The 19,584-nt window shown below is 39.2% G+C and overlaps 1 protein-coding gene across 1 annotated transcript; it reads left to right on the plus strand.

Moving 5' to 3' along the window:
• Window positions 1-787: 787 nt before the first annotated feature.
• On the plus strand, window positions 788-14,470 carry eral1 (Era-like 12S mitochondrial rRNA chaperone 1). Its single transcript, XM_034684492.1, has 11 exons — window positions 788-1,040; window positions 3,797-3,955; window positions 4,071-4,198; window positions 4,311-4,388; window positions 4,467-4,513; window positions 4,613-4,674; window positions 4,802-4,914; window positions 7,817-8,122; window positions 9,134-9,283; window positions 10,539-10,619; window positions 13,974-14,470. The coding sequence occupies exons 1-11, from the start codon at window positions 941-943 to the stop codon at window positions 14,094-14,096; spliced, it is 1,347 nt and encodes a 448-aa protein (XP_034540383.1). The 5' UTR covers window positions 788-940; the 3' UTR covers window positions 14,097-14,470.
• The last annotated feature ends 5,114 nt before the right edge of the window (window positions 14,471-19,584 follow it).

Consider the following 19,584-nt stretch of genomic DNA (forward strand, 5'->3'; position numbering starts at 1 on the left):
ACAGGACAGTAGGGTTTTCACAGATTGCATATATGGTGCTTAACTTAGATGGCTAAAATTCATGACCTCCACAGAGGACAAAATGAATTGCCGGTTCTCAGGGGGTTAGCCTCAATTTAGTAAGATTTCACAAATGTACAGTAATTTTAAGCTTTTCAAAACACAACTTTTATTCAGTGTCCTTTGTAGTGGTCAGCAGGACTAAACACATCTGTATTTAACCAATTTCCATACTCCAGGAAGCAGAGGGCTGAGTGAGGCTGAGAGGATTTTAAATGCACACACACAATCACACACACCCTCACACATGCACATACATGCACACACTCACACATGCACACACACGCACGCACATACATGCACACAAACACGCACACACACACATGCAATCAGTTAAAAGTTTAATTTAGGTGACTATCAAGGGTTAAGAATGCAGTTTAAAATGATATTTTACTGTTCTGATGTGCTCCCATTATATAAGTGTTTTAATATTCATGAAATATCCAGAAATCTTAACAGAAATACACAAATCAATGAAATAACATAATTACATTCTGTGACTTATCAAGACCTGATGTCCAATACAAGGGACAGATGATAAAAAATAAATAAACCACATTATTGTATTTATTTATTTTTGCTGTAATATGTTTCTTTCAACCACAATACTTATATTATCTAGAAAAAACAATAATATCAAAACCTTTTTTCTTGGGGGCCTCATGTAGAACGCCTACTGATCTCTAGGGGGCGTTGTCGTTTCCTAAACCTCAGTGAGGACCAGATGGAGACGCTCTTCAGACCGGAACACGTGTGTCGTTGATCAAACCAACATGGTGTCCCCCTGTAGGCAATGTGAATGTAAACAGCGGCTCACCTCTGAAACATTAAATTGTGTTACAGCGTCTATGATATAACATTTACATTACAGTGGATCATAATGGCTCTCAGAGTGTGTTCTCGCCTTCTCAGAGACTTCATCTCCTCACGGACCGTCACGTCTGCACGACTGGAAAGTGCGTCATGGTTTCTGTCGACAGGTCAGTCAGCCTTTTTCCATTTTTATCAATCAGATTTAATGTTTACAAACACAAAACTGTCTGCTGCTGGAGCGAGGAATGGAGAGATAATGGGAAATTGTGCTTTTCACGTCGTTTTGGAGTTCTGACAATTACAAGAAATCGGAGTACTTCTGAGGTATCTAAGATTGATACCATGCTGCGTTTCTTGACATCCACCACGCTTTTCTCAACACTATAAGCACAAAATCCAATTTTCAAACTACATTCACCAAACCTCTTTCTCTTCAGATCATACCCCAAATCAATCAAAACTAATAACAATAATGAGCAGTCGTTACACACTACATTAAAACATTTAAAACATTTAAAACACAATGCTCCGGACATGAAGCTGTAGAAATAATGTTTATTGTTCACAGTAGGCTAAATTAATTTTGCAAAAAAAAAAAAAAAAATCCTCTTTGAATGCAGCACCTTTATACAGTAAAAATAAAGTCAAACCAAATATAAATGAGAAGCACATTACAGTGTAATCCACAAAATCAAGCTGAACTGTTACAGTATCTACAACCATTCAGCCACAGCATCAGGCCACAGGACTTCATCCACATCACAGGCCACATTCTCCCTGGCCACAGGGGAAAAAAACCCTGGCAGGCCAGATCCAGGCTTATATTGGTTTCCTCACATCATTAGCCACAAGTGTGATCAGTTTTAAGTGGTTGTGTTTAACCCTCCTGTTATGTTGCGGGTCAAATTGACCCTTCTTAAAGTCTATTTTAGGATATATATATATGCCTTCCAAGCCAGCTAAATGCAGCATAAAAATCTGGGCATGTGACAGAAGATGTGGCGTGTTAATTTATCAACATCACTGCATGAAAAAATCAAAAAAATCAAAATGTAAAATAAAAAAACAAAAATGTATGTGATGTAAAACTATTGTATTTATATTTAGGGCTTTCCAATGTACATTAAAAAAAGTTTTAACATTAATTTTAATGAAGAACAAGTGAGTTATCCCCTTTGAATCATGATCTGGTAGAATTAAAAAACACCAATGGACTTAATCTTGATTTAAATGGTTATTAATGGAGTTAAAAATTTGATTTAAAAGAATGTGTATTGGGATTTTTTGGGGCTCTGACACTTTTGGATAATTGAATATGCCCCGGGTCAAATTGACCCAGGAACATTATTGCTGTTCCAGAGAAATGAACATAACAGAAGGGTTAAGCTGTGACACCTGTGCTTCAAATGTGTTTAACTTTTGCTACATGTGCTTACCATTATGTAACACAAGTACATCACAGTGGAAAATGTGTTTTAGTGAGTGAGAATGTGTTTGCAAGTTGTGTCTAACAGGTGAAAAGTGCTTATGGTTTTGCCAAAAGAGTGACTGATTCAACATATTGGTTCATGCCGTTCAGGAATTTGGTTCAGACAAAAGGGTTTAGTGTTTTAGCGATTGAGAAATACTATAAAGTCACCTAGTGTCACCTGTGGCAGCTGGGACAAGGTGTTTGCTAGTACACAGAACACAACCAAGCTTAATGACGGACAATAACAACATGTGAGGTGTGAAATGTTGTGAATCTCTTTGAAGATATATACTGACATCCAAGACATCTTAGCTTCTTCTTTGGCCTGACAAAGACACATACACAACTGTATAAATTCAATCTTCTTATTCTTATGTTACATACAGAAAAACACACACATTCAGATCTTCTTAAGTTGTGGGCATAATTTAAAATTCAGCCCAAATGATGTATGGCATAGTCAGTGTTGTTGTGGGCCTATCACAGAAATTATAGCATCAACATTTTTGTTTTTGATGTGAGCTGAAAATAATGCCCAAGGGGGATTTAGAAAACGCTTTAACCCCGAGGTTTATCCTGCAGCACATGAAGCAGAGCACCACAGCTGCACAAACAGACACTCAAGGATTGGTTGACATTTTAAAGTAATGTGCAAAATTCTGTAATAATGTTCAAAACTGAAATACAAGCATGTGATTACTTTTGTAAATTAATTCAAAGAAGGTGGATAATCATGCCCCAAAATGTTCCCTTTTCATCCTGTTTTAAAAATAAGTATATCAGCTGCCACATCTGTCATCTGTGAATTTTTCCCCTCTTAAATTGTTGCCAGTATTTGTCACACTGTTCATATTCAGAAGTGTTTCTTTTTTTGTTTGTGAACAACTTTTTTATTTGTTTTTTAAAGGTAAACAGAAACAGCACTCCGATAAGTGTAAAGGCACAATGCAATCAAAAATGCAAAAACAACCAGAAACACACAAACAAAACCAAAGGCGACACTGTTCATATTCAGAAGTGTTTCTTAACCGTAACATCTCACTGATTTTTTATACTCACTGTACACATTGATAGTAGTACTTGTCGATCTCACACAAGAGGGCTGTGTTCACATTTGTGTTAACATCTGCTGAAGGAAGAAGCTCCCCTTAGCTTTATTTTAACCCAAGTTCCAGTCTGATGCATACAGGTTTTATTTATGGACATCACAACTACTCTATAAATTAATTGCGACCCATTTGCAACGTACACAAGTGTGATGATGTGGAAACTGTTGAAATACTGAGGCTGATAATAAAAGTAAATGATTTTCAGTGTCTGTGGTTCTGAAAGGACCATCTGATTGCATCATTTAACTACCTGTGTGATATGATCATCCAGGTTGGCAGGCGTGGTCTGCTACTTTGCAGTCATGCATGCAGCAAAGTGACATATATGTGTTCATCTTCACAGGAAATGCTGCGGGCAGCCGGGGCAGAAGGGCAGGACTTCACCTCACTCCTGCGTGTTTTATTACATCAGACGTGTTTCTAAACAGACTGATGAAAGGCAAAGCAGCAGAGGCAGGCAGCAGTCTCTATCGAGAACCAGCCTCTGTTCCACCGGACAGCGGTAATCAGACCACCCACTAAGAGATTACCATCCTTAAAGTCATCTGATTATTCCTTTTAGCTACTTCTGTTGAATTTACTTCTATTGTTTGTCTTGTGTTTGTTTGTGTGTTCAGGTGAACAGTTATCTTTGTTACTGAGACATCCAGATCAGCCTGCCAACCCAAAGGTTTTGAAAGTGGCTGTTATAGGAGCTCCGAATGCTGGGAAGTCAACACTGTCCAATCAGCTCCTTGGCAGAAAAGTATGTGTGCTATCTGTCTCACTTTTACACCTGCACTCTGTCTGTCTCACTGAGATGAGACTATGATGACAGATGGTGCTCATCTTTATAATCAATGTTTTTTTTCTTGGAGGTATTTGCAGTGTCTAAGAAAGTACACACTACACGGACCCGAGCCCTTGGCGTCTTAACAGAGGATGATACACAGATAGTAAGAGCCTTTTCGTGTCTTTTCTCTTTTAATAAAATCCTTTAAATCAGAAGTTGACAGTGTATGTTTTTTTTAAAGATTTTACTAGACACTCCAGGTCTTACAACTGTATCAAAAGTCAGAAGGTGCGTCACTTATCTTTATACGTTTTTCTTTTTTTTAGATATTTGGTTATAGTATTGATTTTTAATTGAGATATATAAATTGATCTTGTCTTTCCACAGACACCATCTGGAGAAGTCTTTGCTTGTTGATCCATGGAACACAGTCAAAGAAGCGGATCTAGGTGTGATACCAAGTTGTTCCTGAGCTGTATTTTACTTTCTGCATGCCTGTGTGTATATCTGAGTAACCCTGTAGAGTTAAATACAGTGTAGAGTTTTGAGGGATTTGTGAACTGTGTCTGTTCTCAGTGGTGGTCATGGTGGATGTAGCGGACAGATGGACATGCAGCAAACTGGACTTCGAGGTGCTCAAATGCCTCACTCAGCATGCTGACATCCCAGCTATCCTGGTCATCAATAAGGTATCATCCCTCAAAGAATGAACAGTGGTTACAGTGTTACCAGGCAGTCAAGCTCATTAATACTCTCATACATATACAGTGACACATGAACACTCATAGTGACCTTCCTTTCATTCATTTCTTAAAGTTACCAAGAAAGACTATCGTTTGATATAAGTGTTGTTTATTTTCTGAAGAAAAAGTACTGTAATAATAACCATCAATATGCTTGGTATGCTTTAGTTTACATATCCAATGAAAGACCAAACCAAGAGTGTATTTATCCATCTCACTTCTTGGACTTTCCTGTCCTTTCTGTGTCCCTCAGTGCTGAGCGATTTCTACTACTGAAGTCATAGATCTTTATTCCATCATTTCAAAGTCTTATCAGGGCGGTTTAACACAATAATTAGCTGATAGCTGAGTGCCAACATTTTTTTGCAGTACTTCTTTGTAATTCTTTGTGTCTGTAATTGAAATGAGCCCAGATATTTGATGATCACAAAAGTCACTGGAACATTTCTTACAAATTGCACATTCCTGCTCTTTCTCAGAGCCGGTGTAATACTCCCACACTGATATTTTCTTTCACGTTTCTAAAATCAAATCAGAGTTTGTCCAACAGGCAACTTCTTCTTTCTGCCCCAAGAAAACTATTCTCTGAATCACCAGTTAGATGAACTAGCTTGTCCGTTTTAAATTGATGCCACAAAGATAAAGATATGAGTTTAGGTTCAGATAAACATCAGATACTAACGTTGGTGCATGGCGTATTTTTGTCAGTGGACTTAAACTTGTCAACGGGGCAAATGTCCTCTCATACCAATGAATAATTGGGGACTTTTGGAGTTTGCTGATTAATCTACATTTGGTGCTTCGTTGAATGTTACAGAATCAGGAGAATATATATTTGTAATTTAGTTATTTAGAATAGCCCCTTGAGATGCAGCATCTCGTTTTCAAGGGGGTCCCAACAAAACACAAAGCAAATTAACACCACAAAACAGTAAATCACAACACACACAAATACACAAACCCAGACAGCTGTCCCTCACGCTTACTCACTTCTGGACCCACCCAGCACCCCGTCATTAATCAAAACCTTGACAATAGACAGCATCAACAAAGAAAAAGGCATCTAAAAAGCACATTAACACACTTCAGAAACAGGAACAGAAGGGGGTAGATTATTCCAATCGGATGGGGCTTTGAATTTGAATGACCTGCGACCAATTTCTTTATGTATTCTGGGGACAATGAAGAAGGGATGTTGCGTATGTCTGAGGGAATATGAAGATGAATATTGAACCAGGAACTCTTTTAGATAGGGCGTACAGTTAATATAAATACATTTCAAAACAAACTGAAGCCAGTGAAATTGTCTTCTTGTTTTAGGCTGAAGCCAATTAAGTGCTTCAAACATGAGGCAATGATGTGTTCGGTATGGACACCGTAAAACAAGACAACAAAGATAATTAAAAACAGTATTGAGAGGCTTATGGTGAGTGTCTGACGTGCACTGATAGACAACATCAGCATAGTCCAAGCTGGGTAATATTATTTCAGATATAATTATTTTCCTTACCTTAAATGAAAAACAGTTAATTGAACGATACAGGATGCCAAGACAGCCATAAACTCTTTTAGTTATACAATCGATATGCGGCTTGTATATGTAACTAAGACAAGATAAACTACACTATCTCAAAGGGGGGGGGGGGGGGGGGCACAGTTGAAACAGTTTGTCACCCATTCGTTCACCTGTTAATTAAATTTGCACCATTAGTGCACTGATATCTGCCCAGCACCTCAAAGCAGTGTGTAAAAAAATGTAATTAAACATTTAATAATTTATGGTTCTCACCTCTCCACTTTCTACACACAGTCCCTGCTTCCTGCTTATCACACGTCAGAAAATGAAGATACTTTCCAGGTTCAGATTTCTCATAATTGATGAATAGTTACATTTAAAGCCGTGTAGCAGCAGTGTGTGTCCACTTTTTAACAGGAAAGCCAGTGAGAGAGGGAGAAGACACAGCTTTCGTCTTTGTTTGTTTGCAACAATCAACAAAAACATCACCAGTGCTGTTTATATATGTAGCTAGCTAGTTAGCTAATTATGAGGAAAGCAAGCTGCGAATGAAAGATGATGCACAATCAATTTGAGCGAACTGAAGATGAATGTGTCTCACACTCTCTTTGTTTGATATTCTCAGTTCTCAGTAATTTGAGGGGTTTGCACATGATTTCTAATAATACCATCGACCTGCAGAACCGGAGAGCCCCCGCAAAGCCACAAGGATACGTCCCCATGAGCGAGCCTCCCGCAGACTCACCTGCTGTGCTGCTGTTTGAACTGGGTTGAATGAGAGTGAGGAGAGAGAAAGAATGGGGAGCTGGAGGGGGACTGGTAGCTTGAGTGTGCGCTGTTTCTGCATGGTCCCAGTGCTGCTGTTTCCTCCTCTTATCTTAATATAATAATAATGATATAGCACCTTTTAAAAGCCACGCTGTTACTTTAAAAGTGGAGGGGTTTGATACTACTTTTTTAAAAAGTGCAGGGAATATATCCCCCGTAAATTACATCCCAGGTGTCACCAAATATAACAGTGCTGCTCTCTGATATGCTTTACTAGTTTTTGGACAACAGTGGAGCTGTATGGCACAAAGGAATAAGAAAGACTGATTTACAGCACTAGCAGTTCTTGTTAGTAGGTTTGTTATCCTGTTGATTATGGTTTTTTCATGTGACATATTAACAATGAAAAAACAGAATACTTTCCAGCTTTCACTGGACACCAGACAAACTTCCAAAAACAAAAAGAAGAAATGTTGATTTGTGCAGAAAACCGTAGATGTGTGAGACAGTACTATAGACAGCAGTTAGACAGTCATTCACAGTTGTTCCTCTGTTTCTTTTAAGGTGGATCGGCTGAGGACTAAAGACAGGCTGCTGGATATCACAGCAGAGCTGACATGTGGAATCGTGAACGGGCGTAAAATGCGGATCAAGACAGTTATAAAGCCTCCGCGGGCCGAAAAGAGGCCGCAGGGACATCCAGAGCCCTCACTTGAGGAGGAAAAGTCATGGCCTGAGGGCAGCTCTGATCCAAACTCTGGGCTGAGCAAAGAGCAGCTGAAAGCGCTGAGGGATCAGAACGGCTGGCCTCACTTCAAGGACGTCTTCATGATGTCCTCTGTGGACAGAGCAGATGTCGACACGCTGAAGGTAGACATTAGATAATGCTAATAGTAGCAAAAATAAGTCAGTGTATTAATTACTTTTTTTAACAGAAGTGCATGCTGCTTAAAAAATCATTCTGCCTTTGTAATGTTGCACAAATATAGCCCGACAGGACTAAATAAAACTAACTTTTCACATGAAAAATGAATCAACATTGAGCTAAAGATAAACAATGTTAATAACTACTTTATTCAAACAGCCCAACCTAAAATCTCTTGAACTTTTACCTGGCTGTGTTAAATACTTTGTCCTTATTGGTCAAAACCCCACAACAATGGTAATTAATCACTAACAGCAAAAGTGATCCAGGGACAACCTGATTGCATATGTCATATCAATTCAGTCCAGTGCATTTCCCCTCTGCCTGTTGACACTGTGGCAAAAATGTTGGTTTCCATCTCAGGCTGGTCTTGAGATTCTGGACATAATGACACTTACTGGGCAAAGATGTGGGAGCAGCCTGCCTACTGTTTTTTGTATCCTGAAAGGATTCTTATTACCACAACCACTGTTCACTATACATTACCCCTTACTTAGAACAATGGCATGTTATTTACTGGGCAAATTTTAAAAATAAACTAAAACAATGCAGCCAAACAAAATTAAGACTAATTTAAGGTTAAGTTAAGATAAGTTAAAGCAAGATGACCAACTATTAATGCGCTGTACAGCCAAGACACATGGGTGATAAAAAGATAATGATATGAAATTAATGTTTGATAAAGTTAATATATATTAATACAAGAATAACAGTATTAAAAAGAAAATATCACATAAAATTTCTTTTTTGGCAATCAAAAAGATTTTACATCTTCCTCCTGATTAAAAAAGAACACTGTAAATTGAAGCTACAATGTATTTCTTTTTCCTTTACTTTAACAAGCTCACTTCAGTTTTGTATGATTTTTTTTTTCACAATATTAAACATTGTTTCTTTGGCTGTTTCTTTCAGTCATATCTGAAGATAGTGATCAAGCTTTTAACTCTTTGTTGTAGACTTACTTCATGGCAGCAGCAAAGCCGGGCTCATGGCAGTACCACAGCGAGGTCCTGACTGATCAGAGCCCAGAGGACGTCTGCACCAACCTCATCAGAGAGAAGCTCCTGGAGTATCTGCCCCAGGAGGTGCCCTACTCAATGACACAGGTGAGTAATGAAAGTAGAGACACTCTCTGTCATGTGAGGATAAGCTGACAGCCAAACTGACAGCAGGCATCACATCTCACTGCACTGTTTGTGTGACTTATTTAAAGCCGTTCATACTCACTTTTACTTTAAATGCTGACATGGGCTTTGATGCATCTCCGGTCCCCCGTCGCCTCCGCCTGCCTCACACCAGCTTTCTGACTGCACCCTGTGGGGACCTTAATATCATGTTGGATTTAATAAGCTTCATGACCCTCATAGGTACAAGTCAACCACCGTGAAACTTTCCTAAACATGACTTGATGACTTCAGTGCCATAGCCCAGTGGTCCCCAAAGTGGGGGTTGGAGGACTCGAAGAAAGGGGTCACAAGATGCCTTGCAAAAAAACACAAATATACATTTAACATTTTTCAAAATTGTATATTTTATCCATCATTATAACCTAAATATTTAAAAATTGAGAATTAACATGTGCAGATAGGTCAGCTAATATTTTTAAAAATCCACTAAATTATAGAAATGTTTTAGTTGATATAGAATAATATTATTGTTGTTTGGTAGTTGTGTTCCTTTGTGTTATTGTTTGTTTTTGCTCCATTTTTCTCATTTTGATAATGCAGGGGCTGAATATGCCTCAAACTGTCATAGAGGCCCCAAGAATACATCAAGGCTTTATGTGACTGATAAGCGAGCTGTCATTTGTTTGGGTTTGTGAAACCAAAAGATACCCGGGTGTGTTGAGTTCACATCTTAGTTTAGGCCCCAGGTAATTTCTAGAAGTGACTACTTTTAAAAAATTGGTTACTTTTGTAAATCTAAAATATATCAGTTCATCTTTGTTTGATGTTACAGAGACAGTTTTGTTAGCTCATCCAAAAACTAAGAAAACCCAAATCAAGCCAACAACAGTGACAAAGACAAGAAAGACAGTTATTGAGGCATCAGTGCACAATCTTCTCGTCCTGGATGAAAAACTGTTTAACTAGAAGGTCTTCATCGTGGGTATCCATTCTATGTTTGTAATGCCCTGTCCTGGTTTTGTTTTGTTTTTTGCATCATTGTGTCTCATGTTTCCTGTACTCGCTGCTCCTGGAGAGTTCTTTCATCCACATGTTGCTGCTGAGGATGTGAGTCAGGGATTCTGGGATATATTGTAACGACCACTGCTTTGAGCCGACAGCTGACATCTCCTCTTTCACCTTCACCTTCACTTTCTTGACTTTTTGTTAACATTTGAACTTCTCTCTGTTTCAGTCTGTTGAGCTCTGGCATGAAGGAGAAGATGGGGACCTCGATATCTCTGTGAAACTTAATGTCAAGAAAGAATCTCAGATGGTGAGTGCTCTCTGCTCTCTCATGGTCTTATTGGATGTGAGCCTTGTAAAGGAGCTAATGGGCTGTGGGTTAAATGTGAGCTTGACTGATGTATGAACATCTGGATCTTCAGCTGTCTGTTCCAATTAGTTTGGGCAGCATTTGTAGTTCTTTGAGTTTTTTTGTAGTTTTTTAAAACCTAACGTAGATATAGTCTGTGTGTTTTATGCAACTTGGCTGCTGATTCTCTCTGGGGTTGATAAGTTTCCTATTTGTATACTGTCTTAATAATAATATCACAAATAAAAATAACTTTATTTATATAACAAATGTTTACAAAGGACAGACAAAGCATGGCAGAAACTTAGGAGGATGACAAAAAAAACTCTGAACCGGGCAGAGAGAAGTCTAAAAAAATCAAACAATGTTAGAAGAAAAAACAACACAAAAGGTCAATAAGAATAAATGCAAATTAACAGAATAAAAGTGATCAAACGGATGGATTTTCATCAGCAATAGAGCAAAAAATCACTGCTTATAAAAATATCATTAAAGGACAATAAAAAGGTTTGAAGAAGAAGACGACATCACATCAGATAAAACCATAGACTGTATAAAATATGGACGTAGTATCTGTGACGTCACCCATCTGTTCCTAAGAGCTGTTTTGAAGCCAATCGACGGCGGTTGCCATATTGGAAATGCGGAACTCAACCAGGCAGAGTGTGACGTAAAGGGGTGGAGTTTGAGCCTCCTAGCCAACAGCTATGTGTTCCCGTCCGGGAGTCAAGTCAGTCATGTCCTTATTTGGGCAAAAAATCGGAATCTTAATATCTTCTAAACAGTTGTGTTATAAAAAAATTCACCCCCCGTACAGTGTGTGCCGATAGAGAAATTAGCCACGTAGAGCCAAGCGTTTTATTTTAACCAGGCTGTAAACATGTTTATTAATGCTGCAAATATCGTCTTTTTTTAATTGATGTGTGTGTGTGGGATTTCCGGTGTTTCTGCAGCCAGCCTCAAGCGGATTCTCGATGAATTGCAGTTTGTAACACTTCTGCTTGGGCTTCATAGTTTGAGACCGGAGTTTGCCGCTTGGATAAAACAGATTGAGGGATGTGGAGCAGTGAAATCAGAACAGACACACAACTACATGAATGAATGACTTAACACCTTTGTGCATTACATTTTGGTGATCGTGTGTTCATAGTCATTTTAAAAAGTCAACCAGCAAACATTCCCACAAAGCCAGTTTGTAATCACAGCCTGAAAACTGAAACTGATGTTTTGCCCTTTTGTTGAGCAGTTCTTTTCACATTCATTACATGTTCTGTGAATGCAGCACAAAAAAACAGCTTTGAATTAAATATCAGTGCTGGACTGATTAGAGATTCAGGTCATGTGACTGGTCAGAGTGAAATCTTCCCCTCAGCTGTACACACCTGTATCCTCTCTGAAGGCCTCCTGCACCTCCAGATTCCTCTTTTCCTTATCTTTTTTTACCTTGTAAATATTTGAGCAGGCTTTCTGAAGCATGCATTTTTGATGGCTAAAGATATTTGAAGCTCCATCTGGTGCTGGAACACTTCAAGGCCGCTGACCTCTGAGTGGACCGGCATCACTCTGTAGCTTTTACCTTCAACTCTGGGCAAACTACAGAAAACAACTCACAGGGATGATTGACCAAAGATGAACTATCTTTTAGAAATCCTTCCTGCTTTCTCAATACTTTCATATTTCACTTTTTCTTTGAATCAATTTGAAATGGCATCTTTGTGTGAGGCTTTAAGTTTGAGAGCTTATTTTAATTTTTACCATGAAAGACAGCCTTATACATGTGCCTAGTGACATTTAAACTAACCTTGAGTTTTTGAGTTTGCTAAGTTTTGAAGCTTCTGTAAGGAGTTTTTAACTGTTTATGAAACAGACTGTAATTAAAATTGTCGTCTCCAGATGACCTAAAAAATGCAGATGAAACAATCAGCAGCAAGGTTGAAGATTTCTTTATCCCTCTTTAAATGTGACTGCTGCTTGCAGAAGAACACGCTCTACAGCAAACCTGAACAATGAGTGATATATTTGACTGTTTAAAGAAAGTAGAAGATGTTTTGTCAGAAAACATTAATCCCGGGGCGCTGGTGGCCTAGCGGTCTAAGCGCCCCACATACAGAGGCTACAGTCCTCGTCGCAGGGGTTGCCGGTTCGATTCCCGGCCGGTCAACCATTTCCTGCATGTCGTCCCCCACTCTACTCCCCACATTTCCTGTCTCTCTTCAGCTGTCCTCTCAAATAAAGGCAAAAGGCCAAAAAATATAACTTAAAAAAAGAAAACATTAATCCCACATGTACACGACAAAACAGCAGAGAAAAAAGAGATACCACTCTGTCCACAGGGGGTGCCAAAATCATCAAAATCTGGAAGTTCCTCAGTGGAGCTTTAAACAAATGTACATACTAGTGATGTCAAACCATACCTTTTTTTTGTTAAGTTATGTTTTTGGGCATTTGTGCCCTTATTGGATAGGAAAGCTGAAGAGAGACAGGAAATGTGGAGAGCAGAGAGTGGGGGAAGACATGCAGCAAATGGTAGAGGCTGGGAGTCGAACCTGCGACCACTGCAACAAGGACTATAGCTTCTGTAAACAGTGGCAGTTCTGGGGAGGGGCCAACAGGGGCCAGTGCCCCTGTAAAACTGAACCTGGACCCCCCGTGCCCCCCCCCTCCACACCTAAATAATATTATCCAATAAAAAATGCTTCAGTATCGTGCCGATGTTACAGGCAGAACACATGCGTGACACACTTGGTTCCAGTCCCTTAAAGCACTAAGGGACTCATGTTGAGTGTAAACAGCCAAACAGCTGCTGTCAGTCTGCATTTTGATATAGTACACAGTAGTAAATATGTCTAGTATATAGGGATGCACTGATTTTTTGCCAGTTTGTTCTCAGCCGGTCCTCCCCCTCTCAGTCTCTTTTGTCAGGGTTGAATGTGTCCCTCTGACAACACCCTTGGCCCCAGTAAAATTGGTCTAGAACAGCCACTGTCTGTAAAGCCTCCCAAAAAAAAATTTTTTTTAATGACATGATATCCATAGTTAACTTGTGATTAATGGCAAACTAATGACACATTTTTTCATCTGTTGTTAATGTAACTGAAATAGATATTTTCCTCCTTTTTAACACTCTTATCAACACAGGATTGCACAAATATGCTTCAATCAAATATAACATTATTATTATTGCAATAATCACAAACAATTCAAGTGTATTTTTCTCTTAAACCGACATTAACAAAGCAGGAGTGGTTCTTCTAGGAAAATAAACCTCATGGCCCTGTAGTTTCTGACTTCCTCTGTGTGTATTTTTTTCTACAGAGGATGGTGATTGGCACAGCTGGTCAGATGGTGGCGAAGATGGCCAAAGAGGCAGGTGAGGACCTGAGCCGGGTGTTTCTGAGGGAAGTAAAGCTGAAACTGTCAGTGAAGCTGAAGAAGTGAAGAGGATGGAGGGACTTTGAGATGAGGATGGGAAACAGCTCCTGCTGAATTTCCGACAACTCTGTTTCTACAAAGGACAGACCGAAGGAGTCAAATTCAGAAGCTGTGAAGTGGCAGACTGCCAGAGTCGCAGAACTCCTACTGAGATGTTTCTAGTCGGATGGAAAGAAATTTGTTCTCCACTTTGACTTTTTCATCCCCTGACTTTATCTGCAGCATCCCCTCACACAGCCTCATGAGACATTGGAGACATTTTTATGTGAGAATGAACCTGAAAAGATGTTATTGAGAGTGGGGCCTCAACTTAAAGAGAAATTTCACCTCTATCAGTAAAGTGGTGAAAATATTCCAAATAAAAGCAGCTTACACGAGCAGAGGAGTTTGATGAAATGAATTATTGGAGTTTGCTTAGCAGTGATATATTTTAGGAAACAAACATGACACAGACCCTCATCAAACGCATGTTTTGACACAAGTTTGACAGGGTGTTCATCGCTGAGGAGTTTTGGCGAGCTGTGAAAAGGCCGATGGTTTATCTTTGGCTCTCAGAGCTCTGTACTTGGCGGGCGTTTGGCGCCTCGTGGAACCTGCACAGTCATGTTCACTCAGATGTCCCTGATGTACCATCCGCCCCTGGTCCCTCCACTCCCACATCACTTTAGCCTTCTCCGCTGCCTTTGAAGTGTGGCCATCCATCCTTTGCTACTATCACTTTTTGTTCCTCTGCTTTCTTTCCTTTTTTCCTCCCCCCTCCCTCTGCTTCTCCGGCTCTTATAAAGCCCTGCTCTGCCCCTGAGGGCTGAATTGTCTCCCTAATGGATGGCAGAATGGAGCACTAACCTGATGCTAAAATGGGTCAGATAATGGTGATTGGATTCATTCCTGCTGCCTGTGAGTTAACTCCACGGTTACTCTATCCGGGGCATCTTGATGAATAACCAGCTCGTGGCCTAAAGCGAGGGTGATGGGAGGGAGGGGGAGGCCTTGAATGTCTCACAGAAGCTGTGTCAGCCCCTCCAGCTCTCTCTGCTCTCTGCGACGGCTGCTTCCCAGTGATTAGACAAGCCAGTTACGCAGCAGAGATCACCACTTAGACAAGCCAACTGCTGCTTCAAAATATTATAGCTGATGTACGTCAGCCAGCACATTAAAGTAATCCTTCAAACACCAGATATTTAAAGCGCTGACAACCTGCTTTAGATGTTTTTTTCTCTACTGAATAAATGACACACTCATTTATTGGTGAGGCATAAGCTTTATTTCACATACATGCATGTACATTCAAAAAAAAGGATCATCAAGTATCCTGAAGAATCTCATGAGTGACACAAAAACCAACACCTTTTTGTCCACTGGGTCCAGATGATTTTGAGAAAGGGCCGGGGAACCCTTACCATTACTGAAAACTCAGTAATGGTAACGGTTTTACGGCCCTCCTCTGTCTCGTGTGTGCAAGCGTCTTCCAGGCCTGAGTGTGTGCTGAGGGCGAATGAAACCCTGGATAGTACATCATCTATACTGTAGTGTCTCTATAATAAACTTACAGTATAAGATGATATCCTGTCCGGGGCACAAGACATTAGTGAGCAGTGAGCTCCTGCTGTGGTTTTAATCTGAAAGACAAAGGTACACGACTCATGAGTGATGCCTACAGAGAAGGTCGACCAATGATAGAGAGATCACATGTTGAAGAGCCTTTTTTAACAGTTTGGATAAAAAACAAAGCTTACTCTTAAAAAGTATCAAACAGTGTTATTCTCCTCCTCTGCGTCACACACTCACCTTTACATGCAGAGTTGTAGAATTATCCTTCACGTCCCACCGACACTTTCCTTTTTTTTTTGTAGCTGTCATCCAAGCTTCATTCAAAGGCTCCTAACCGCTCTGCATGCTGGACTCCTGCACTTAAAGGCCCCTGGCTCATTAGCATACTGTGATGACATCTGGGTGGACCAGTAAGCATTTAGGGGGGTCTTATCAGGTCCTAACCTGTTCATCTCTGTCCAATGATGGCCAACACCCTCATTACACCCTGCTGGACTTCGCAGACAATGAATCTGAGATCTGTTTTTTACTTTAAGAAGAAGGAGAAGATATGCAGACCAAACTTTTTGTATGAAGTCCTTTTTTTTGTTTCTTGATTCCCAATAAAAAACTTTTTTTTTTTAACATTCTCTATAGATTAGGAAGATAGATAAATCGATAAAGGATAGATAAATTAATCATAGATAGGTACTTTATTGACCACAACAGGCTTTTCAGTAATTGAACAGAAACTTGAGACATCCAGTAAATTTAAACTCACACATGGAGGTAAAAAAAAACCCTCTATATTATCAAAAATGAACTCATTGCTACTCAGAGGTTTGGTTGTGTATTGAGTCGTCACTCTGCATTTTGTCCCTCAGTCTGTCTTTCCCAGTTTTCACCATAACAACTGTCCTTTCATCCATATTCAGTCATAAAAGTCCCCCCAAATATCTAAAAAGACTGTTTCAAGACTTTCTAGAAAGATTGAAAATGTAAATAGGACAATAGAAATATGAAATCTAATAACTATAGAAATATGTACAATTCTCATTTATTGAAAACAAAAATATATTAGGGTCAATCGTGTGAATTAAGGTCCAACATTAACTCACTGTTTGTATTTTGTCCTTTTTGCCACACCATTGTAAAGCTACTGCAGTGCCTTCATCTGCAACTTCACTGGTTGAAAGGACTGTCTTTGCATTCATTTGATTCCCAAATCAAGACACTGGTAAGACTTACTCTATGTTGTCAACCCTTCTATTATGTTCGTTTCTCTGAGCAGCAATAATGTTCCTGGGTCAATTTGACCCGGGGCATATTCAATTATCCAAAAGTGAAGGAACCCCAAAAAATCCCAATACACATTTTTTTAATCTAATTTTTATCTCCATTACTAACCATTTAAATAAAGATTTAATCCATTGGTGTTCTTTAAATCTCATTCATTCAATCTCGTTCATTAAAATTAATGTTAAGACTTTTTTTAATGTACATTGGAAAGCCCTTAATATAAATACAATAGTTTTACATGACATAGATTTTTTTTTAAATTTTATTTTAAATTCTTTGGTGGTAAGTGATATTGATATAATTAACATGACTCCTCTTCAGTCACATGTTGCCCAGATTTTTATGCTGCATTTATTTGGTTTGGAGGGCATATATTGCCTAAAATAAACTTTAAAAAGGGTCAATTTGACCCGCAACAAAACAGGAGGATTAACATAGATTAAAAAACTGTTTTGAAATGCAGAATAATGGAGTGTTAAACATGGGTTTGATAATGTGAATAATCAGGATTACATCTTGAAATTCAGCAATTAATCAGGGTTAAAAAAAAATTGACAGTCCTTAGATTAACTGTACAATATCTGTAGACAACACATCCAAATCAGCACAGTAGTCAAATACACACATAAATAAATCTAAATATTTACAGAAAAAAATGCACAATAACTGGATTAACCTTGAAATGTTCTTCATCTTTAGAGTAAAACAGTTTGTGTGATGTCAGGGGTTTCACATAAAGCATGCATCCTTCACACAGAGACTGTATTCCTCATCACTGGGGTTGCTGGTTTGACCCCTGGCCCTTAGCTTCAGGCTCTCTGCTCACAACATCCCCAGTCTTTCTTCAGGGATCTGATCCAAAAAAGGCGAAATATCCAAAAAATTACTTGAAAAAAAGTTACGTCAGTCAGTCATAAAGGTGGCATTTCATTAAACAACTTTATGGCTGTAATAAAATCAGCAGCTGAACAAATGTTTTCATAGAAGCACTTGGTATGTCTCATGCTGTCCATGTGTTCTTCATGTCTGAACCCTCTGACAGGCCTCAGTCCTGAGTTTTCTGTCATATCAACATGTCTACATGAGTGAACCCCAGCAGTAACTTCATCAGTCTAAAACCTTGCCTTTTAATCTCACATTGCAGTTATACATCTCCCGTGCTTCATCTCTGAATCTCACGGCTGGATGATTTATGTGTGATGGTTTCACATGGTTTGAATTTAATACAGCAATATGTCAGCTGATGTCGTGTTATCTGACTTATTAAACTTTTTCAAGGCTCTAGCTCAGCTAGATTTCAGGATACGCAGAGCTTGGATGTGTTTTTTATTGGATGTGTCACACAGACACGGCACGTCAGATTCACAGCTTCAAATTAAGCCGGGCTGTGATGGAGCAGGTCGTAGTTTGCTGTAGTTTGTCTTTAATACCTGACAGTTGGTCTCAACCTGGGTTTGCAAAGACAAATCATCCTTCCCTCTCTGTAACACAAGATCAGAATCATTGGGTGCAGAACATTCAAAGATTCACTAACTCCGTGTTTGTACTGCAACAATTTTTATGGATGTTGAACATGAGCTGAGACATGTTCTTTAGGAGGGTCAGGTTGAGGTGGGACATGCTGTTACCATGGTAGCACTTTCCCGGGTTAGGGTGTGGGAGTCAGACTGGGGTGTGAGTCGTCCTCCTGTAGGCTCAGATAAAGATGGAGGTGGGACTATCAGGGTGGTTTGAGTTTATCTTCTGCAGAAATGCTGCATTTTTTCTACTCATTTTCCATACGCGCTTCACAGATAAGTTCTTCACCTCATGGAGAGACGAAAAGGGATGTTCAACAAGTCGGCTTCGTCCGGAGTGATCAGGGGAAGTTGTTGGATTTAGTTTGAACTGTTAGCAGAACAGAGAAATAAAGAAATGTTTCCTTAAATTTGTTTTCTAAATTAATATTGAAAGTTGTTCCCCTCAGGCCTCTTTCTTCTGCACGTGTTGTTTCACCCTCCCCTCTCTCCCTCCCTTTCTCACCCCTTCTCTTGTCCAACTGAACCCACTGTCCCACCTCACAGCTAATTCAACTAACACTGTCAAAATGAAGCAGACTCATTAAGAGAGGAAGAGGAGAGAACAAATGGAGAGGGACTGAGCAAAAAGAAATATCCTAGTTTTATTCGTCACCCTGAGTGGAACTGTTTTTGGTCATGATTGCATTTATCCCTTGTGTAGTTCATGATTCCTGTGTCACATTCATGGAACTACTGATCATTGTTTTGTTTTTTTATGTGAACATACATATCTAAGGAAAGGTGTCTCTTCTTGATCCGTGAAGTCTCTGGACATAATGCCTGTCACTCTCTATTGTGTTTATTTAACATGAAGAAGATACAGACCATCCTCTTCTCTCTTTACTATAGAAGTCTTCACTTACAAAAAACGGAGGATTCATAAAGATATAAGGACATAAAATAATTGTACTGTGAAAGGAGATTTAATAGAATATGTTTTATTATAATAAATGCAAATGAAAACGTATTTCTTGATTTGAGCATTTCCTTATAGATTTAACTGATGATCTAAAATTTGCTGACGACATCCTGAGTTCATTCTGTTGAACTTCCTGCTTTTGTGTTTCTTGTATGCTTTTACATAATTTACTCCCAACATAGAAAAA

This window comes from Notolabrus celidotus, chromosome 5 (assembly GCF_009762535.1).
Source record: "Notolabrus celidotus isolate fNotCel1 chromosome 5, fNotCel1.pri, whole genome shotgun sequence".
Classification (NCBI taxonomy): Eukaryota; Metazoa; Chordata; class Actinopteri; order Labriformes; family Labridae; genus Notolabrus; species Notolabrus celidotus.